At 43.2% G+C, this 23,679-nt stretch overlaps 1 protein-coding gene across 1 annotated transcript; it reads left to right on the top strand.

Moving 5' to 3' along the window:
- Positions 1-632: 632 nt before the first annotated feature.
- LOC126528366 (uncharacterized) lies at positions 633-23,436 on the top strand. The gene is made up of 5 exons (XM_050176262.3): positions 633-795; positions 12,423-12,561; positions 15,811-15,950; positions 19,239-19,341; positions 22,894-23,436. Exons 1-5 carry the CDS (start codon positions 741-743, stop codon positions 23,300-23,302), a joined length of 846 nt encoding a protein of 281 aa, XP_050032219.1. The 5' UTR covers positions 633-740; the 3' UTR covers positions 23,303-23,436.
- The last annotated feature ends 243 nt before the right edge of the window (positions 23,437-23,679 follow it).

Below are 23,679 nucleotides of genomic sequence, written 5' to 3'. Positions count from 1 at the left end.
CACACATGAAATTTTAGCTTTTAGACACGTACAGTCAGTGAAGAATAGCCCGGAAAACATTTTACGTTTGTCTCTGTAACCAATAGCAAATTTTAACCAATGGTATCACAACCTGCTTCTTTGTAGGCTAAGTGCTTTCATCATAGACTTTTCTCGGTATTTGAAACAGCAGATACGCCATAATATGAGATACGGCTAAATGTGTTACGAGGGGTAGAGCTTCCTTTTTTTTTTCCATTGACGCGTTCCGCTTTCCTATAGAGACTGCTCTGCTAGTTATGCGCAAATAAACAACGTTTCCGCTTTTGAAACCCCCATTGTTTACAGGTCATGCGGGTGTTAGAGCCAACGGAAGTAGATGCCCCAAATTTCAGAAGCTGATCCTCCCGCGCGCGCATCCAATCCCGTTATGCTTTGTTCTTCGCCAGCCTAATTACGCCTATCTCTGGTTTCAGTCTGTGCGAGGGAGGAACCGATAAGCTACCGTACGCGTTATCAATAGCACGCCTGGGTGACGGGTACAGGAGCCCACCTTGGCCAGCGTGGAGGAACCGAAAGAAGCGGGCTCATATCTCTCGTCGGGGTGCGTTCCTCGCTATCAGAAAGACGACCCATTTAAAGCGTCGCTTCCATATCGCTACCTGCCAGTGCGTGCGAAATACTCGGCGTGGTATCCGTGTAGCGGCACTCTCGTCACGCTCCACTCGTCAAGCAACGCCCCATTCTCACACCTGTTCAAGATGGCTAGCTGGAGGCTTACGGCGCTTGCAGTACTGCTCGCCGGATTTCAGTCAGGTGAGGCATCGACCCATTCGTACTGCAGATGGTCACGATCAGCGAACTTTTTTCCTCAAGTTCGCTAGAGATCACGTATCGCGAACCTATGAACCCTCTTCGGAATGCAAGTGCGAGTCTGCTACGTCCCTGCTGGCACACAAATCATACGAAGTGGCCCATGCCGCTATGATTTCACTGCAGCCCATGCACAGTGTCTTTGACTCGACTCGGCTGAAGGGACAGTGACCTAATTGGTAACGGTCAGAACCAGATTGAATTATGTAAACGGACGACATTGGTGCAGCCTTCTTCGTTGTGAGTCTTTTAGACATTGTTGAAACTGTGATGACTCATCATCACCGCCTATAGAAAAGAAACTGCCCATCTATCACGCATATGAATAAGCATAAGCTCAGAATGCCATTTAGCATCAGCACGCACTTTATTTTGCACGTCCTCCTCCGTGATGGCTCCTGGACTTTCTGAACCCTAAGTACAACCATATGCTCGGGGCCAACTCTGATTTCCCTGTTCAAATACATTTAAACCGTAGGAACAGTTTTATAAGATAAACATTGGACTAATTTGAATGAAATGGGCTGCACTGAGGAGGAAAAGTAAAATTCTAGCAACTATTTCAAGGACAGTGTGGATTTAAGACCTGAAGATCTTTCCAAGAATTACCGAAAATCTGCAAGTTAAAAAAACTAGAGGCACAAAGTTTGCAAATCTGAAACTCGTAACCAAAACCACGCATAGAAGTTAAACTGCATCCGTGAGAGCATTTAAAGCTGACAAATTTGATATACTGTGAGTGTAAAGTTACATGGAATCGTTATGGTTTACGAGGGCATTGCGAAAGTCCCACTCCCAAATTAGTAGTATATTTTACAGTGGTGTGTATAATACATCAGTTTGGCTGATATATCTTTGGTAGTGATTAGAAAGGTGTAAACTTGATACTTGTCTTTTTTTAAACTTTCGACATTCTTGAATTTATTTTTGAAAGTATTTATCGCAACAAATGGAAGTCCACTTGAAAGAGGACTTTAACTTCTTTTTCTTTTAATTGAAGAAACCTCGTCAATATAGGTACAGTGGTTTGCCGATACAAACAATTCGCCGGTTTCCATGTCTTTAGACAGGTGCTCCCGGGCTGGAGCTTCTCCTTAAGGTGGTGTCTGTTCTACACTGTGGTTCCGTGGAGGACTTGTGTTGTAGCTACAAGCTTCGTGAATTGCATGCTACGCTGCTGCTTTTGCGATATACGGAATCACAGGAAGTTGCCTCTACTGCAGTCACGATGACACTAGACATTCGTTGGAAACCGTTCCAGCGAAAGCGTATTTAGGGTTTTTCTTTTGTGATGAATCCGAACTAACCCAGAATATAGAAAATTTCATTCATCCCAGCCAAACGGAAAAAAAATGGCAGGGAAATGCCCTTACAAGTTTGATAACTGAGGCACACTAAGTCACACGTTCCAGCCAAGAAAGCCAATGAAGTTTGCATGAAAAGAAATATTTCTACTTTGCAAAATCAGCCGCCACTCTCCTCATCGTGTGACCACCGGTTATTTTCTACTGGCTTGCGGACACTGATTATTTAGGGCGTTTATTCTATGGAGAGAATGATTGGAGTTTCAAAACTTCACTGTGAACGGAAGTCAGGTTGTCGAATCGCTGCAGTCGCGTGTCGTGGTTTTTTCTAAAAAAGACTTGAAGATTGTGATGCGTACTGTCGCTTCCAGTGCACGAACTCAAGCAGGCGCGTTCTACTTCACTCTGTAAGGAAGGATTAGAGTCATACGCGAATGGCTTTTACACTTTGTGCACATACCGTGTCCCTCCTGTATCCCTGCCATAATGGCTTCACAGCACCTCTAGCTTTTTAAAATAAATCAATCAAGAAATTTAATAATAAATTCGGGAAGCAGACAGGAGAGCACAAAACGGTGGTGACAAAGTAACCTGTTTGCTTAAGCCTACCACGCAGCAAATCTTCACCGTCGTAGTATGTGCTGTTTTGGGTGCATTTGCACGGAGACCGCAGGTGTGGCTGTTATCACGGCATGCGAGGCAGCGCCGTGTTATCTTCCCGAGACAGACCGCACTCGTATGGGTTTCTTTCTGGGCTTGTCTACGCAAAGAACGTTACAGAAACCATCCACTGTCTGGAAAATAAAAAGAAGGATGTCTTCCACAATGCAGACGAGATTGCGCAGGTATTACCGAACACGCGCCTTTTATGAGCTGCCATTGGGAAAGTGTGCAATGCCCCACGAGTACGTGCAATAGAAATATCAGGGGTTAGGCCGTTCCCATATAAAATATTACAAATACCGGCGAGCCTGGAAAAGTTTCGGAATTGGAGTACTTTCGGAATTGTTCGCGTTTGAACATACGTTCATTGTAGAACACATTGGGGAGCTGAGTAAAACCTCCCTCAACAAAATTACTGCATAATTTCGTAATCAGATGGCGTGCTACGTTGAGGTTAAAATATACATTAAGTTGTTCTAATGTGCCAGAACGACGATTTTAATACAAAGGGCCCCGTAGCGGGGAACTTAGAAAATTTTGACCACCTGGGGATCTTTCACGTGCAACCATTGCATAGCACACGGGCGTGTTTTCTTTCTAGTTTTTTGCTTCATTTTGCGCTTATTTAAATGCGGTGACTGCGACCAGGTTTTGATTACGCAACCTCTTGCTTAGCAGCGCGATGCCATAGCTGCTAAGCAGCCACGGCGAGTGACGGCGATGTAATAGCGATTCCGCCACACCAATAAAATGCTCAAAGAAAAAGAACTGTTTCAAAATTAGAAGTTAACGTCCTTATAAAAACTATTCCATAAAACTGACCATGGTATGCGAGCCATCATGTTTGCAAAGTTACTTTCCAGCTCAAAGTTTCGGAGGCTGCAAATACATCACCTCACATGCCTAAGTTCGGGATATTCCATGTTTCCCCTCTCAAAGTACACGCGGGGCATCGCAAACATTGTATTTCCTATTTTTACGCGCAGTCTCCCCTATCATAGCAGACACATTCTGTACCATGCATTTCGTGCGGAACAACTTGCTTTTAAAACTTGCACGCTTCGGCTGCAGATTGTATTTATGGCTCATTTTGCGAGGCTTGTATGTGTCTAGTGTTCGTAGCTCTTGACACAGAGAAGGTTAAATCGATGACATTGAACCACAACTATGCTAACGCTTCTAGACTGAAAATGAGTAAAAGAACCGAAGTTCGCCCTACTGAGGCAACAAGAATGAAACTCATGCCAAAAAAAAGAAAAGAAAGAGAAAGAAAATGTTTATGTTTCAAAACCCCTTCGAACCACTTTTTTGCTACACTAACGAGGCTGCGTAATCCTTACTTGTATGCTGTAAATATGGTACCATGAGCATGGGTAGGTGTATGGCAGACTTGGCATGGATGGCATTCAGTCTAGCAGATATCTACTCACTCGCATCTCACCATCTTTGCGCTAGTGCAAAATTACCACCTGCTATCGCAAAACACGCTGAGCCAAAGTAGTGATGTCTACAACTTCCGTATATACTAAGTTGATGTACCAGTATATGCGATTGAGGGAAATGAGAATTGACAATTTATAAGGGATGCTGCTTGAAGGATATGAAAGATTAGTCCTTCTCATATTATCTGTAACTAAATGCTACGCAGTAATCCCAGCACAATTATTGTTCTTAAATATTCATTTGGCATTCTAAGCGACACAGATAGGAAATGTCGTGCAATAGTTTGTAAAATACTGTTTAAAAAAGCAAGGAACTATTTCTGCTGCCTAGGCCACGCAAGTTTAGGCCTGTGCATTCTATTTAATAGAAAGCACTGCGTATGTTTGCCTCGATGTAGAGGTACTCGCTTTTCATGTCGCACATTCGCGTCCTTGAATTAAAAAGGTTAAATGCGCGCACAGAGTTAATCAAACACTTGATTTCATCCTTCCCTAAATCACTGGAGGGAAAGCTGAAAAAATTTCTTACTTTGCCTGACAACCATGCTGAGATTAAAGTCTCTTTTATTTAGAATTCACAAATACTAGAATGTTTGTTGGCAAAGAACATGTGGACATATTACAGTTAAAGATACTTGAAATCTCAACCGTCTCTTCATGCAACCGCTGTAAACTACAAGAGCCGACGACGACAGAAATTATTTAATTAATTCTCTTTAAATGTTTGAAATTGATGACTGACTCCGAAAACTGCTGCGCCAATTGAATGACACAGTTTGTTAACGTCCCAACACCGCAACACGGTGCATATGAGCACGGCTGATGGATCAAAAAAGAAAAATGTGCGGCCTGCGACGTCACGCACGCTGAAATGGGAACGAACGTGACAGCCGTATAGTTGCACTCTCGGCCGCTTGGCTGTGCCGAGCGGCGCTAGCTGGCGATTCTGGGACGCATCTCCTACGGCGTTCCAAGCGCGTTCCTGACGCATTTTATGTGCCGATCCGAGATAACAGTCCGCGACTGAAGACGCCATGGTGGATAACAGCATTTCCGATGCACGCAACAGGCTGCAACTTTTTTTTTTAATTTAGTGGCCGTGATATGAGAAATGGCATAGTATATATCTGAGGTTTGAGCTCGATAAACAAGCACTTTACATATCACACCCTTCTGTATGCAACCGCTGTTGGTGGCTATTCCACCCACCAACTTTCGCTTGGCAGACCAATGCCATAGTCGCTGAGGCAATTCGTCTATTCGTGGAAAGAAAACGAAAGCGTTAGGCTGAAATATAAAAGCGCTCAACCCGCGTACTAATGTTGCCTACTCGTTTTCTTTCCGCCAAGGCGCCGGTTAACATATAAAATAAGCTGTCACGCAGCGCATGAGAGGCGAAACGCCCCTGCTTTGTTCAGTACGATAGGGGTTTATCAGAAGCACGTGGCAAACAAAGGAAAGATAAGTTCGGGTTATTATTCGTACCTGGTATCACGGAGAAATTTGCGCTTATCATAGCAATGCGATGTTCGTCTGCGAAAGGAGATAATGCGTCTTGCCGCTATTCAATTGTGCTGGCCGTCGAACATTAGAACGCCCACGTAAAGCGAGGGGTGGTTACGTGCGAGATTAGAATGGGTTATTCAGGAAAACTCAGCTCAGAATCAGATTCCGTGAAACATAGCGACGTTAGTTCACACGTTTCGACAGGAAGCAGCAAATACAAATAGTTTTCTGCGAAGGATACGCTGCTCAACTCGTCCTGTGTGTTCCTGTAGGCATTGAAATTGATAGCCTTTACTACGTCCTTCGGGCTGCCCAAAATATGCCGTAGAAGAGAACGTTAATGAAACAACTACACGGATCGGTGAAGTTTTCATACCCGATAAAAAGAATTACTTAGACTATTGTCAGCGAGCAATATGCGGTAAATTGCAATCATTTTGTTAACGGACTTTTCAGGGGACATGGTGTTAGACCAGTATTTCTGATACGCGGTAGAAGTTATTATACACGGTATGTTGCGAATTTATACTCTGTACTGTGGACAGAAATATAACTGGGCTGTCTTTTTTGAGCTACGATTCCTGTTAGCAAGTGGCTGACCCTTGCGCCAACGTAAACAGGCCAGCAAGATTATGAAGCATTTGGATCAGGGCTTAGAGAGACACTAGATGTCGAGTGAACTAGTGGTTACGGTATTATTATGATTACTAAAATATAATATTCACTGTCATTTGCTTATGCATTAACTATTTAGTGCCATTATAATTTATTTCTTTTTTTGCTGCAGAAGACATTAAAAAAAAATAGGCGAGGTACCGTACACCTTACCCAACGCAATCTCTTCACAGGAAGTCACGTTTAGCACAGAATATCAGAAACATTCCGCGAGACGATTGGAGCGTAAGGAATACAGGCCCAACAGAGCTCAAACAGCATATGATAGGCTTTTCTCGCAGAAATAAGTTAAGAAATATTACCAAACGTCTATACGCAAAAAAAAAAAAAATCCGTGAGAAACAATCTCACGATGATTGTGGGCGTTATTCCGATTAGCATAGGAACGTTGTGGGGACGCATCGTATTGGCACAATCCAAATGCATCGCGTATCAGGTGTGTAGGCAGCCGATTTGCTCTTTCGTACATCCCTTTGGACACTTTGCGCCACCTAGCGGTGCCTCTGCAAAATCCGCACCTGTCACGTGCCTAAACATCCATGACGCTTGTACAATGGTCCCCAGCACGGGATAAATCTTAAAGGATACTTATTTTGTCATTGAACAGTGGCACGTGCTAGTGACTCAAAGCGTCAAGGAGTTTCATTGAAAAGCGGCACAAATCGAATTGTCGCATACTTGGTTGAACGGTTCATCTTGAAAAGGATTCGTTCCGCACAACAGCCCGATGCTCGACGCATTAGGCCATCGATTACGCATTCACTTAAGTTGGCGGGAAAGCAGTTACAGACAAGCAGAAACAACTTGGAAAGTAGGCTGAGGCACCCTGTAAATGCCAATCACATGAAAAAAAGGGAAAATCGCGTGGGAAGACGTGGCACACAGCTCTGCCTTTCAACAAAAGGATTGCTAGCTACAGCCCGTGCAAACATGGTTCACCATTTTGCTACAGTAAATTTCATTTTGCATTCTTTTTGTCGTTCTTCATTTGATGGAACACCGAAGCGCTGTTATCGCCGATATTGGCCGCGGGGCGCCATCGGTTATAAGAAGGAGTTGGAACTAAACATATCGCTACGACGTACGACCCCAGGGTACAAAATCTCGAGTGGCCACTCAAAGTACACTTTGATTTGGTCTCTATTTCATCCGTGAGAATACTTCGTTTTTCAACATACTTACAGTTCTTCGTCTGTTATAATTAGGGACGAGAATTTAATCGCGTATATGCCGTCGTTGCATAGGGAATATGCACGAGCAGAAACAGCCCTAAATAGGAACTAGAAGATTGGAAAAATTCATGGGGCGAATGTGTCTTCATAAAGCAAATTCACATTTTCGTTACCCTGATTGCGGCAAGATGAGTGAATTCCGGTTGATTTCCAATAACATTTCTCGAGTTCGTTTTTTATTTACATATGCCTGATTGCAGCTCCCAGTGCAATCTCTTGTGCTCGTGTCGTTTTTCGGTTTATTTTCCCTCTTCCATCACATATTGTTATACGGCGTCCATAAATGTGCCCAATTTATGCACGATAAGATGGCAAGCTAATTCAGACTTCCGTGGTAGAAAGTCTCGGTAGTAGAATTATTCTTGGTAGGGGTTCAGCGAGTAACCATAATCAAGAACAATCTAATCCTGACTTAGTGTGTGGCTAGTTGCGTAGCGTTTTTTTTTTCAGGAAAACAACAGCTCAATCACGGGCTAAAACCCACACACGAGTTAGTTATTGAATGAAGGCATTACGAACTTTCTGTAGAACATGTTAGTGTCTTGGGTGAAATCTCTCGTTGGTAATAATAAACTGACCACCCTATTAAATGAAGTCGAGTTAGGTAAGCAGATGCTCCAATTTAGTTGCAGCATACCGTTTCTCTGTCACTACATTTGGTTGCCGCTAACAATTCTTGGTTCAATACTATACAAATCTGGCCAAAACAAGTCGCACACACAAATGAGTACACCGTGGCTGCCCGAGCTATGCATTTATTAGAGTTTTTGAATTTTGTTTACAGTTCTTTTAGGACTTCGCGAACATTTTGGTAGATTGCGACCACGGCGGCCAAATTTCGATGAGGGCGAAATGCGAAAACACCCGTGTGCTTAGAATTAAGTGCACGTTAAAGAATCCCTGGTTGTCCAAATTATTCCTGTGTCCCGCACTACGGTGTGCGTCATAATCAAGTGGTGGTTTTGGCACGTAAAACCACAGGATATTTTTTTTAACTTTTCGGTATGTCCATCCTCATCTATCCTCTTTTTCACGCCAACTTGTGTCACTGGGTATGTTTCACTAAGTATGTGCAAGCGTTCCCAACTTGAGGCTCTGAATATTTGCAACTAGGCATTTGCAAATGAATATGCGTCCGAATAGACACTTTTGACCATAACTAGGTATGCGAACATTCTTGGGCATTCGTCCAAAATGAATATGTGCCACTGGGTAAGTACCAGGATGAACACGTGGAACAACAGGCTAGAAGTAAAGAAGTCGGCAGCAGGAAATTGAAGAATCGCGCAAATTGATATTACGTTATCATTATAATTTAGTTTGAAAAAACATACACTTTAAAAAGACGAAAGGAAAAGCAAGGAGCAGGCTGGCAACTGCCACCGGAAGGAGCCCGACGCTGGCCTACTTTTCAGAAAGAATGGAACGGAAGCATAGAAACGAAAGTAAAGAAGCGAAGTAAAGACGAAGGAAAGAACAAGATGACATATGAAGACAAGTGAAAAAGTCGGCATGATAAGCATCCTAGTCTAGAGAAAGAAGTAAACAGAAAGAGACAAGAACATGCGCTGAGCGAGGAGTGTGGAGGTACAGAGTACTGGTTAAGATGTCTGTAACAGAAAATTGTAGAAATCGTCGAAAATTGTAGAAATGCTCAATTGAATAACTTGGGAGTATGGTATGCCGCTGCATTTATTCAATGCTAATCGCAATAATGTCTACCTTTATAATGAGATGCGTTCTGCCGGAATTTTCATCTTCACATACAGAAGCTCTATGCTGAGCTACTACAGGAGAGGATACAACAACAAAGGCAATATATTTGAGAAAGAAAATTTCTTAAGTGTGCATTAAAACGTGCTTCCGTGCATGACAGGTGGTACACAAACGAAATAATCAAGGTGCACTAAGCATCCGACCGTGCCAGTTCGCAGGTACAGCTGAGCACCATTTTCCAATTCTACTACATTGTTCTTGACGTGCGTACAATTTGATAACGGAATGAGACCACCTCAATATCCGAGCGACGGCAAAATTCGCGAAGCTTCCGATAAAGCACGCGCGTGTTGCGCAAGAGCGATAACAGCATAGTAGCGATGATTCAGCGAATGCGGACAACGGGAAAAATACTGGCACACGTGACAGTATGTCGCAGTTGCTTCGACACGAAAATAAAACGTGCTCATTACTAACTTCTACTTATAACTCATACATATGTGTGCCAAAACGATAATTTGCTCTTCTCTAACGGTGCCTTGAACTGAAAGTCGGTCCTTATTTCGGACATATTTATTATGGTAACTTCGCGGCTGGACACTAATGTCCTTCCCTGTGATTGTTTGTGTCCGGGGCCGGTGTTTAGTTTCGAACAGTGTCCGCCGAAGTGGCAATTAACTATTCTGTTTGTTTAATTAGGCATCACACGTGAACTTAGCGCCTGCTAACTGCAGGAGCGGCATGAAGCATGATGGTGGTTGTCTAAGAAAAGCTATTTCAGCAGCCACACAGGCACCGTTGTTTGGGTGGTCAGGCTGACGGTACAGCGACATGAAATTCATGCAAAAATGCTTATGTGATCTCTGCGCTCCACTGCAGGGTAGCATCTCACTTGATTTTCGAGTAAAGAACCACAAATCCGTTACCCGACGAGCACACTCTGTTTGCAAATGGTTTGAAAGAACGTAAGCGGGAACATCACTGAGCTAAACGCTCTCCTACAAGACCCACGCACGGGTACTTTATATTTTCGGTATATTTCGTTTGTTTCTGTATCAGTGGAACATGAGTGCGCGTTATACGGAAAACATATGTACGTTCAACCATTTACCTTTGTCTCGGTATAGCCTGCTCTTACTTAGATTACTTTTTCGTTCGACAAACATTGACTAAAACAGGCCCCGTCGCCTAGTCAGACATAATACAAACCATACGGCGTAATTAATGAGACTGCTGATTTGCTTTACTGTTTACGCTTTGCTACTTCGTGGGCACACCACAATCTTCACCACTGTCACAAAGCTAGCATATCTTAATCAGAACTCGAGCCGTGACACAAGCGCTGATGTAGGTCAGTTTTCATTTATTAGACGAACCTAGTCATCCACGCTACTATAGAATACCAAACCATAAGATAATCAGCGTTATCAAATTTGCCTTGCGCAAAAAGAAAGGAAGCGTCAACGAAGTGTCGACGCTGAACACAAAGTCGACGTACTAAATGAATTGGCTCAAATGATTTATTGATTAAGAATTTTGAATAAATCTCCGTATTCTCTCTCTTCTTCATGTTGATTATTCACTCGTTTTTTTTCTTCATATAGTAATTACGCCGACCTTGCCTTCTTTAGTATCGACACGTGTTTGTACCTTTCTTTTTTGACCAAGAGACCAAGTCAGCCGATCTCGGACATAGTTCTTGTAGATCATTAATGTGAAACAATGTAGCAGTGAGGCACTGATGGTCATTTTCGGCTATATTGGCACTAGTTACGCGTGTACCGTTAATTCTATCAACTATGCGACAAGTTCTCGTTACCTGTCTTTTGCCGACCTACGTTTTAATACCTTTTGCGACTAGCTGCAAAGTTCTGGGTGAAAGAGCCGCATTTTTTCTGGAAGTAATAAAGAGATTCCAATATTCTTGAAAGGTTAAACCTGTGTAAAGTTAGCAATGAAGGCCCTGTCTTTAAAAGAGATATGCAATGGCATTTATGCAGCACAGATTCACAGTACTTGCAAATCAGACTCGACGACACAACAGTTATTGAGAAAGCTTAAGAAATGAAGCTAGACGCTCCATGATTTCTCAGAAATAACTGAACATTTCGGCTCAGCCGACTGCGTTTTTTCATATAATGTCGGCCCCGAATTTCAAAATTTCGATTTGCACGGTGATTCGAGCTCGTAGCATGTGATAATGTACGCCAATATTGGCGTTTCATCGCGTTTTCCCACCTCACGGCTACTATGTGGACGCTTATTTTTAACGCGCATAACGTCAATCCTTCAGATATGTTTGCGCAAGGGGCCTAAAATAATGCTTTACAATTTTCTTCCGTTTACCTATGCCAATCAGTGCTATTTCAGATACAATCGCACTTGCTTTATTCTCAAGGGTACAAAAGCAAAAGCTTGCTTTCAAGTAGAATCCAGAAAACCAACAATTTTTTTCCCTACGACTTCTAAGGCATCCAAGCCCGGTTAGAAAACCTACCTTCTTCCACCAGGGTTAACGCTCGAAATGAACAATGGTTGCCTTCATAATGCTCACATCGTCAATATGGTATGAAAAACCTGCATATACACTGTGTGGTTAGCAAAGCTCTCGCCAAAACAAAAATCAAGAAACTTTTCGCAGAGGACTAAATCTTTAAGCTATCCGCTTCCAGCTGAGCCACGCCTTGTTAGCGCACTCTTGAACAATTCAGATCTCCATCTTCGTGTGACTGCTTACTCTTGCTTAGAATATCCTTTTATTCATCGGACTAAGTCAACTGATAAAAGAAAATGTTCATAACAAGCAAAATAAGTTGTTGCTGTGCTGACGCGCAGCAAGGGTGTAAAGTTAAATCATGTGCGACAGATCCTGAAAATTTTTGGCCGTCGGATACGAAGTCGGTGAACCCGAGATGTGCCGTAAATCAGCCACAGATCGTCCCATTCTAACATCTTTTCAAACGCCAGACTGTGTTCAGCACCACTGTCAGGAAGGCAAATGTTGTGTTTCGTGTTCTTTCCACACTTTACAGCGATGTGCCTTGACGAAGTGGAGGACAAGTGCAACGTGACCAAGGCCATCACCTGCTACTGGGCTGAGGCGGAAGTTCATGGAGTCCAAGTTTTGCTCCCGCATGGGTCACAGCCTTACCCAAGCGGTGTGTGCCGCACGTAAGTAAAACAAGTAAAAAAAGAAAGTGCGTTCACTAATGCAAAGCCCTCTGTTCCATTGTTGAGTGCGCCAACGAAACTACGAAGCCACCATGAAGGAAGACTGAATCAAATTTGCTTTTCGCGGTGCTGCAAGTTATGGCGGTAAGCGTACCAGGTGAAGCCACGTCCTGGCCAGGGGCGTAGCCAGGAGAGAGGCCTCACCTGGTACGTGTCCCTATGTCGCCCCTTGAATTTCTGTGCACCAGAGATACCTAAGATAAAATGACGCGTGACAGCCCATCCCCCATCTAATTTAATTTCGAATTGTTGAGTTTAAATTCCATAGTTTCGCTTTTGAAATTTTGTACTTTTTACCGATCAACAGAAAACCGACGGAATAGATAAACAATTGACTTTCGACCGTGCCTGTATTTCAAATTTTCCTGTTCAATGCATCAAACCTAGTCAAATTTGGTACAGTGGTGGCCAAGAAGAACGATTTCTCTGTTTCTGTGTATTCAGGTAGGAGCCCTCAAGCTGAAGCAAATACATGAAAACAGACAAATTGTTTCACTTGGCCACCACTTCCCCAAATTTCTGCAAGTGTGTCGTATATAAAAGAATGTATGATAAAATATACTGATTCAAGAAAGTAAAATTTCAATTCAAATCGCCCATTTTTTTTGTTTGCGATATCATAGAATTTCGTGACCGTAAAATACCCTTTCAAAAGCGTAAGCATTTCTATGCCTACCTAACGAGAAATTTGTCCGACACCTAAGACAATGAATGGCTCATACTCCCTTAAGCAATGGCTCATGCCCCCGTAAGCAAGCAATGGCTTATACCCACCAAAGGCGGAGGCTACAAGCTCTCAAAGTGAAGCGAACAGTGCGTACTTTCATTGGAATTACGCATACAACGTAAGAAACAGCGTAAGTTCCAAGAAAGAATAAGCTCAAAACAAGCATCACTCATCGTCAGCAATGGCTCGTACCCCCGTTAGCACGCAAAAATGCAATGTCTCATGCCCACTAAGGCAGAGGCTACAAGCGCTCAGAAAAGTGAAGCGAACAATGCTTACATTCATTGAAATCATCCATACAACGTAAAGAAGAGCATACATTTAATAAAGAACAAGCTCCATACAAGCATACAAATCATCAATAAAGCATTGCATACCCTCTAAGCAAATCTAGTGGTGGGTTTGCAACAGTTTCGCCTAATTAACCCTTATTCACCCTAATTAGGGCCAAAGGTCGTGTGTTCGAATCCCAGTAAAGGTCGAGGGTTCGAGTGCGTAATTAACGGTCGCTAATCTTAATGAGCACCAATGGTTGTGGGTTCGAGTGCCGTAATGAATTCTATTTTAAATAAACTTGCATTACCATGTTCACTATCGAACGTGATACGCGAACGACCGATGGGGGTCCCTAAGGGTACGTACTAAAAAGAACAAGTTCCGTAACATTGATAATGACACAGGGCGGCGTGGAGGTGAGCAAGTGGCACAATACTTAAGTATACTTGGGCATCTACTTGAGAAGTTTCTGTGAGATTTTATTAATAACTGATGCTTAGGAGATCTTGGCGTCTATAATTCGCGCCAATTAGTTTTCGCGTAAAGATGCGAAAATATTAAACGTCACTGACATGAAAAAAAAGCAACACATAAGTCGCACTAAATCTAAATGTCCTTTAGAACTATTTTCCTCGGCAATAAAAAGTCCAAATTCTGTAAAATCTACGCATCTAATGAAGACAAAATTGATGCACTCTTCACAACTTCTTTGCGAGTAGGAATCAAGCAAAAAGTGAAAAGAGATACAGTAACGATAAGGTGTAAGCTTTAAGCATATATATTCGCGTCAGATGCTGTAATTGGAGCAAAAGTGAACTGCGATGTCTTGTCTTGGTGCGTCATTTTTGATTTGCAGCGTAATTCAGATTCTAAGTTGCCCATTTTTAGCAATGGCATTATTCTTGGAGACTATAAATCAAAATTCTTTTTTCTACAGCCTGTAGAATGCCAATGTCCTTTGAATTCAGAACGTTTTATTGAAGTTATTTCGGCTGTTATCTTATGAAAGCACATATAGTAACACATAATAACACATATAACGCACTTCAGAATTAATCTACACGGTAAATTATTTATCATGAGAATTTTGTTAAAGAACATAGTTGAAAGCCAAGCGGTCATTTGAGTGATTGTTGGTGGGGTCGTAGATAGATATGTAGCACGCCTTCACCTTTCCTGCTTCGGGATAGTATAGTTTTCTAAGTGGCAAGTTTCTATAAAGCCTACCTACGTTTTACACAATCTGTTTTTAAGGGCGACAGGATTCGACAAGTGGCTGCAGCCTGAACAGTGCTTATAGTGCTGCAACTGCTACTGTGCTGTGCGGTGATGATATGCGGTGACAGCGACCGACTTTGATTGTATGTCAAGGCCGTTTCTTTCTTTGTCTCTACTTTGCCATCACTTTACCTCTCCTGCCCTCTCTCCCCAGCATAGGGTAGCAAACCGGATCTTCCCATCTGGTTTACCTCCCTGCCTTTCCCTTTTCTTCTGTCTGTCTCTCTCTCTCTCTCTACACAATCTGCATTTGCAGCAAATGGCCTTACTTCTGTAATCGAAATATTTTAAATATGTGAAGTGCAGTTTTTTGTGTGTACCGCATCAACAAAATCAGGCAACAGTACAATTCTGATCCCCTTTTGTATATATATATATATATATATATATATATATATATATATATATATATATATATATATATACTTTTTATCTTACGGGTGCTATTTATACAAAGTGCACAAAAGCATGACATTTTTTGTGTTTGTTTTGGCGCGCATTGTTTCGAAATACCGCAGAACTGTTGGCCCTTTTTTCTTGGGGCGCAATACATAAAACATCCCTGGCAAAACGACAGCCATGTCATGTATATTACTGAACGGAAACCAGATTAGAGCACGATATTTTTGTATTTGTGTGAGTAAAACAGGCGCCACACTAGACATGCAAAATTTTATTGTTAGTGCAGGTTGTACAAGTCTCATGGACACACTACAAATAACATAATATTCATTACCCACCAGAGTTTAAATACGTTGTTGGATGCTTTAGGCGTCATCGTGGTATAGGACATCAAACGACAAATTAAGCTCTTAAACCGAGGTAATAACCATGACTGTGCTTTCGCGCCAGAGTCCAGCATTCAAAAACACAAAAATTATTCTTTCACTATTTTCATTTTCACGCAGGCCGGCAGACTTTCCCGAGCAGTCCGTATGTGTGCACTACTACGGCGCTTGTCAAGAGCCCGAAAAACAACTTTTCCATGAAAAGGAGACAGGCTACGCCCAGCTTCGATTCCTGCTTCTCAATAAGACAATGTGCGAAGGTGAGCACTGCTAACGAGGAAAGCACGTGCGACGTGCAGCATTTAGGGCGAAGTTGAACTCGCGAGCTTCGTCCTAAATAAATGTGAACGGATAAATAGTATTCCTTGCCATCCTTGGCACGTAATTTTGTATGTTTCGCAGGATTTGAAAATGAAACTTCTGTCTGTTGGATGTCGGTGGCTGAATTCGCGAAGTTTTGTTTGTAAACGTTTTTTTTTTTGTGACTGGCCGCCAGATCCGTTAATGATATGACCGCCAACAGGATTAGCTGGCATTTTTCTGACAAACAATTCTGACAGAAAACATTGTTGGTAATACGGGCCTAGATCTCTAATTTAGGATATACATTTATATTTCTTCGAAATAGCCCATTTTTATCTAATTACGAAACAGCGCTGCAGAAGTTAAAACACACACACAAATTTGGACGATGCTTAAGTTCCGCCTTTAAGAGTGGAACGTGAAAGCATTCAAAGATCCCTGACTGGTTCTGTCGCTTCCCAGAAACTGGAGCGTAGGTAAGCGTAATGTTTACCTCGAAACGCTTTCCCCGAACGCTATGCACAAAGGAGAGCTTTGTGGTTGAACCAAGGCCTCGTGCGCGGGCTGCAATGCTGCGAAGGTGAGCGCCAACAGGAATTAATAAAAGGAACCGGGCGCGTGGTCCGCGGCGCCCAAGACCCCCATAGCGCCGGCGCGCGCAAAATGGCGGACGCCGCAGCCGGTCTGTGAACACCGCGGCCGGTTTGTGTGTATGTGAAGGGGTTTATTTGAGTTTCCGCGTACTAGAACTATGTTTTCTCGTATAGTCAAATTACAATCCGAGAGCTATTATGTCTGTAGCTTGTGTGCAAGTCGTAGTTTACAATTTTTTTACCTATTTTAGCTTGAGAAATTTAATTATTTCAGCCAATCCCTTGCATCATACGGAAGACCTGGGTATATGTGCTTCGGAAATCTTCCTTTTAATGCGACGTCTGCCGCCACATTTTCTGTAACAGGGGCTCCTTAACGCTATCGCGTTCAAACGTGAACACAAGCACAGACAATGGTCGTCTGCGCTCGTGTTTGCCGTGCGTGCGTGTCTTAAATGCAGCAGCGCTGTCTCCCCCTTTTGTCATTCCAACTAGCCCCAAAGTAAGCCCTAAGAAATTTTGAAAACCTCTAGTATTGTGTTTACAACTCGGCCATTCAGCGATAGTAAAGCGAAATAACAATTCTCTAAACTGCAACCTACTAAGACATCGAATCACGCAATACGGATGTTTTATAGACCTCTCTCTAACATGCCAGTGATTTGTGAGAAGGACAGATGCAAAAAAACTGGTAAGCATTGTTACAATTTTACGCAAGTTAAAAACTCATATATGAATTATTAGATGCCTTAATTGATGCTCTTTACCAAATTGCGATTATTTATTTTGGTACCGACTTAGATTTTGGAAGCATAGTGCTTCAGTTACTTGTACGTTGCCCAATTTCAGCATTTTTAGCACGTTATGACATGCATGAATTTCTACTTAGTACAGTGAGTGTAAAACTAGCTGTTTCGTTTGTTTGCAAAAAAAAAAAAAAAAAAAAACATTCAGTCAACTCGGTTCTTGCTGTTGCACGAGAATAGAATTATCGGAATTTGTCCTGCTCTCAACTGTTCTGTACTTTTATTACATTTACGTGTATCATGCCTTGGCAAGGGAGCTGATGTTTTCTGAGGTGACAGCTGAGTAATTCTTGCGCAGCCGCACTTGATAAAGAAAACCTCGCACACGCACAAAATAACAAAAATTACAAACATTGTAACACATGAATGCCCGAACTCTAGTAACACTTTATTAGCTTTGCTTTTTTGCTACATTCCCCTAGGAGAAAAGTTGGAACGCTTGCTCACGTAGTCCTCAGGTCGTTAGAGCTGCCTCTTTCCAACTAATACTTTGCAGGAAATAACGCACGAAACTTACAACGATCGTGAAAATACGTTCATGTCTAAGAGAAAATTAGAACGTCGCTGCGATGTTTCGGGAAACAAAACAGTCGATGATGCTTGCCGAAAAGCACTTCATTACAAAAATTCACAAGCATATTTGCGAAATTCAGTTAGAGATATGCTGATGAATAAAAAGATTTGTCTTCGGAGTATACCGTTTTACTAGTATTTCCTCCATCTTGTTGTCGCAGGGGTGAAATCAAACTTTAATCATTCAGCAAATCAATCAATCAATCAATTGGTTATTGAATATATCTATCTTATCCGTCTACCTATCTGTTTTTGGGTATGGTAATAAACAGGCAGACGAGTGGCAGATAAAATTTGCCACTCGCAGCTTGATGAGCCCGCAGACCCCATCACAAGGGTTCACAGAAGCCTATAAGATATGAATGGAGATTACATCAAAATGAAACTAAGAAGATAAGAAATATAATGCCGAATAAAGTTTACGTTATCACAATATGATGTCGGATTTAAAAAATTCAAGATTAACTTCTATGAAGTACCTTCAAGAGTGGCTTCTATGAAACGTAGCATTCACGAACCGTAGTCGGTGATCCGGTCGTCGGTCAGTGTTTATATATCGAGTACTTTTTCAGATTTCAAATTATAGATATGAAAATTGCCCAGAATCGGTTGCTCCACGATAAAATGCGGCTCACTGCTTTGATTGTCAGCCAACGAAGAACACGAGTTCGGGTGCACGAAATATTTGGACCAAGAATGGCACACTCATTCTTTGAACGTAAAAAAAGCTTGTCAGGCAAGATGATTTTGCACGCATAAAATAAGAAAAAAAATTGCCACGTGCTCTCACTAAGCAAGCGTCCCGACGATGAGCAAATGCTATTTGCAGTGCAGTGAAAGTAACACATATGAGCTAGATCCGAGTTAACAAAAGCAATTTAGTTTTTGGAGAATGAAATAAAGAGGAAACCAATCTACACACAACGGATGTTTAGGAGGTGCATTAACTTATAAAGTATGTAAAATTATGATAATAATGATGATAGTTATGGTGATATGAACATCTTGATATGTTGCTCATTGTGGTGGCGGCAACTCGTTCGATTCACAATTATGTTGTGTCATATTCTTTAAAAAATTTCATGTAAAAACACATGTGATGCTAGAACAGGAGAACTAGACCACATTTTTTGGACTCCTGGGCCAGGTGATAGAATAAACCACTCGCTATCAGCGTGTTGCCTTTGTAACCGTTTCATCTGTCGCGTAATTTTTTTTTTCAGGGCTACTCTAAAAACCGAATTTTATTGTTCTTTTCTTACAACCAAAACAGGTGTGAACAAACTGAGCACATGCATTCACAATGAGACCATGGCAAAGTGCGCCGCCAAGTTCGTCAAGGAGTTCTCTTTGCACAACGCAAAGCAAAACGAGCTGTAAGTAAAAAAATAAACATTCTGTGTTGTGAAACAGAAATATAGGATGGGATTAAACACCCCGTAAATTATAACTCTTATTGTGAAGCAGCAATAGAATTCTAAAAAAAAAGAAAGCCGTCTGATTCATTAGTTGTAAGACTGAAAGGTTTTGTTAGTCGTGAAACGGGAGTCAGAAGTTATTTTCTGTCAACACACGTTTTCGTTCGACCGCAGGCCAATTTGAGAACAGAAAAACAAAAGCTACGCAGACTGAACGCGCATGTTTGAATCTACGTGACTCGAAGGTTTTGTGAACAAGTTACTCAACGCTGGAAAACTAAACCCGATGCACACAGTTACCTTTAGAGTGATCCTTGAAACTTGTAATTCCATGCAATGTTGATATTTTTTGCACCGCACCCGTGACAGCTATATTGCGACACAATGCCTATGTTTACGCGCTACACCGCTCACAATGCAAGCATGCCGGCGACTATTTGGAGCCGGAAGGCTGCAAATACCAGTTAGCGCAAAATACATTGTAAGACGTCGATGCAGTAGCGCCTTAAAAGGAACGATGATGTTAGCTGAAGGAAAGGGCCTGGGCAGACAGACGTATGCCGAGAGAAGTGCGACGCGAAAGACAGGGGTAACTTGACTATCCTTCTGCCCGTTTTACTTCCGCGTCATTAGCATACTGTAAACTGGCACGCGGGAACACGCTGTCGTGCAAACGGTGTCTCGCGCGCACGTGCTACACGAACGCCAGGCGCACGCCAATTCGGCAAGACAGCATCAACGCTCAGGAAAATCCGGGAGACTTCACTAAAAAGGCTTCCCGACAAAGCACCTTAGTGTGACCAAGTACAGATGGAAAGAATCCTATGATCTTTTAATTTGTTTATTGATAGCATCTTCCAGTCAATGGCAGTTGCACCGCTCATTTTGTAAAACAGTCTACCCTGTACCCGTTTCCGCAAACGATTGCGCACCGAGCTTAACTGTAATAGTGTGGATCGTCGATTCAACACTGGTGTACTCGTGCTAGGTGCTCTGTCAAAGTCAGTGGAGAGAGAGAAAGAAAGCGATGACAGGAACGACAGGGAGATACCATACGAGCGTCAGTGGAGACAAAAATAATAATAAAGCAGAGACAGTAAGGCAGTCTCGTAAAATGTTGATGAACGGACACTTGATAACACAACTGCCGAGCTCTCACTGTGGCACAAATGAGGAAGGCAGAAAGGAGAACTGTGGTGGCGCGCAAAGGGGTATGCCGTAGAGAGGCGATGAAGCAGAGGTGAGCGTCACTGTACTGCTACCCGCCGCAGCACGATATCGCGGCAGATGACGAGAAGCTTGAGACGCTAATTAGAGACTGGGATTTGGTGAGAAACAGCGTATCACTAATCATGCGTCCTGGTAGCTGAACGAAATTAGGCCCTGCGGAAAAGTAGGAAAACGGATGCTCAGGGGGTGGGGGGGGGGAGGAGGGAGGTCTTGAGTTTACGCAGTATAAGGGAAACTGAGAATGTGCGTATCCTTTCTTCACAGAACTCATTGGGGTGGTGCAAACTCGTAGTAGGTGTCAGAATGGGCAAGAAATTTAGGCATTGACCTCCTGGCTCGTAATATGTGTGTCGAAACTACATGGCTCTACTCTTAGTCCTAAGAAAACACTTGACAGGAAAAAAGTTTTTTTTTTTTGCGCTTGCTTCCGGCCTTCCTCAGCGACTGTATTTTCTTTAACTTGCTTGCATTGCTTATTTGTTCACTGTTTTTTTTTTGTAAGACTGCTATATTTAAGCGACATTGTTATGGCTCATGATCACATCCTTATGCAGACACCTGTGGTCGAGATGCCTGCCAGTTATAACTTCCCCTGCTTAACGTCCCTAGCGATATCGTGCCTTATATGTATACGAGTGTAAGGTTGCCAAAGTATGTAACTGGGCTAGATGGTAATCCATGACGCATATTTGCAGCTTAAAAACAAGAGACAAGCGTAAACCAATAGTCAGACACTGCCAACAAAATTTTAATTCTACAACGTAATTTCCGGGCTTCGTTCTGATTCCTCGTAGTATGCGTTTTTAGGCGCGTCATGTCATGGCTATCCCTCGGTTATGGAGGCGTTAGTTCAAGGGAGGGCTGCAGTCAAGGCAAACTGGATTGCGCAAATTTTATCTCTTTCGGGAGAAGCTGTGACAAGCACTGCAATATAGTGTATTGAAGGTCCATATAAAAAATCACCAACCTTCCCTTATCTGTTATGCATGACAAATGTAATAATATGCCACTAAGTCAACAAATTAATTTGAGTCTTACAAGGCTACCACGAGAACGGCTCTAATACAGTTAATTCAGTAGGCAACGCATCGCCTGCTTGTGCGGCAGCTTGCTTGGCTAGAATGTAGACATCTGCGCTGTCTTGTAATCATTGGGGTAAATATTTCTCGGCGCTAAAATATTAAAAGTGCTAAAACGAGACGGACTGATATTAATTTTCAAAACTATATGTAAGTCAACGTACGTTGCCAGCGATCACACCTTGGTAGTCTAAGCTCAGCCCCCCCCCCCCCCCCCCCCCCCGCGAGGTAAAACAAAAAGAAAGTACCAGTAAAGTCTAAACCCCATGAGCGCGATTTTGTGCGCGACAGCGACGAGCGACGGCTTCGAGCGACGGATCGGGCCGTCGCGTGAACAGATCGCTCGCTCTTGTCGCGCGATCGCTCGGTTCTGCAAATCTAGAATTCGTCGCTCGTCGCCCGAAAGTGATATGAGCGACTGGCCAATAGCGCGAAGCCGGAACTGGACGTACATAACTCAAGTACTTCCGATTGTCGCACGGAACGAGCAAACGATTGAATCTTTATATGTGCAAGGATAAGAACCTACTGCAAGACTTTCAGAAATGCTTTATGCTGCTTTTTACAGTAAAACACATCAACTTGAGTTAACAAAGCACGCGTCACGCCAGTTTCGGCGCCTATATTGCTGCCCTCATACCAGCAACACTCGAAGTCGTCGCTCGCATGGGGTACCACTTGTAGGCGACGAGCGAACGCGACAGCCATCTCCATCGCGTCGCTTGTCGCTGTCGCGTGCAAGATCGCTTGCATGGGGTTGGTGGGGGCGAATTTCCCGCGCGTTCGAAAATAAGAGCTCATGATTTCAACGTGCTGCAGAACGAAGATTCCTTGAGCTACAACAGCGTATATTATTACCAAGTGATTGTTGGAACTTTCCCGCTCAGAGTAAAACTGCGTCTCAATAAAAAAAAAATAAAAAATAAAAAACCCACTCACACTCGAGTTTGGTTAGAATGCAACGTCACGCAAACCATTCGAGCCTTTTTAATGTCGGAAGATAGGTTGGTCAATTTTTTTTTTCAGCAGTTTATCAGGCTCCTTAAACGACAACCTCAATAAACCTAGTCGTCGTGAACCAAGGCGTTGATTTCTACTATTCATATGGTATCATCTAATGGTCTGTATAAGGCGCCGGTGGTATTCCAGCAGACAATTGCAAATCACACAGAGTACGCTAATGCACGTGTTCTTCATTCAGGGCCGCGAAGAACCTCAGCCATTGCCTCGAGACAGCTCTGATGCCCTGCTCCGAGGTTGTAGTGGGAGAGTTTATACAGTACCTGGAAAACGTGGCCAGTGCTGTCCAACACCTGTACAAGCACAAGGAGCAGCCGGCGCCACCGACCGAGCCGGCAACCACGGAGTCCTCGACTACCACCGTCTCACCCACCAAACAATCCACAACTCCGGAGCCTGTGACTGAAACAACCACCGAGCCTGTCACGGCTGCAACAACCGAGCCTGTCACGGCTACAACCTCCGAGCCCGTCCCCACTACAACCAGCGTGCCTCCGACGACGCAAGGTCCCCCTGGCGCCGCTTCGACGGCACAAGCGGTCGGGGCCTTTGGCGTAGTGGCGATCGCATGGCTTGTGCGGGCTGCGTGATTGACGAAAAACGTTCGTAGATTCAAACTAGCCGTGCTGACGGCAGCAGCCACCGTGAACTTCCCATCTCGCCATTGGGCACACTGCTTTGTTCAAGGCTATTTACCGAAATAAACATCCAAGACACGCGGCAATGCACGGTGTCGTTTTCGTATGGCGTTGCCGCTACAACAAAGCGCCCGTGTATAGGAGGGCGACACAAATTCTGACACAGATAAGCCGCACACAAGCCGCTGCACCTGTATTACTCGCTTATCAAGCTGGCTATGCGTAGCTTCTATCATGGCAGTTGTCATGTACCGCCACGTTGCGGTTGACTCCCGGTGACACCATGCATTCATAAACGCTAATGACATTTGCCGAACAGAACTGGTTAA

Source organism: Dermacentor andersoni, chromosome 9 (assembly GCF_023375885.2).
Source record: "Dermacentor andersoni chromosome 9, qqDerAnde1_hic_scaffold, whole genome shotgun sequence".
Taxonomy (NCBI): Eukaryota; Metazoa; Arthropoda; class Arachnida; order Ixodida; family Ixodidae; genus Dermacentor; species Dermacentor andersoni.
This window is presented reverse-complemented; position numbering and strand designations above follow the sequence as displayed.

Coding starts and splice junctions, on each gene's coding strand:
- LOC126528366 (XM_050176262.3), top strand. CDS start 741: ATGGCTAGCTGGAGGCTTACGGCGCTTGCAGTACTGCTCGCCGGATTT. Junction 796..12,422: donor GCTCGCCGGATTTCAGTCAG/GTGAGGCATCGA, acceptor CACACTTTACAG/CGATGTGCCTTGACGAAGTG. Junction 12,562..15,810: donor CCAAGCGGTGTGTGCCGCAC/GTAAGTAAAACA, acceptor ATTTTCACGCAG/GCCGGCAGACTTTCCCGAGC.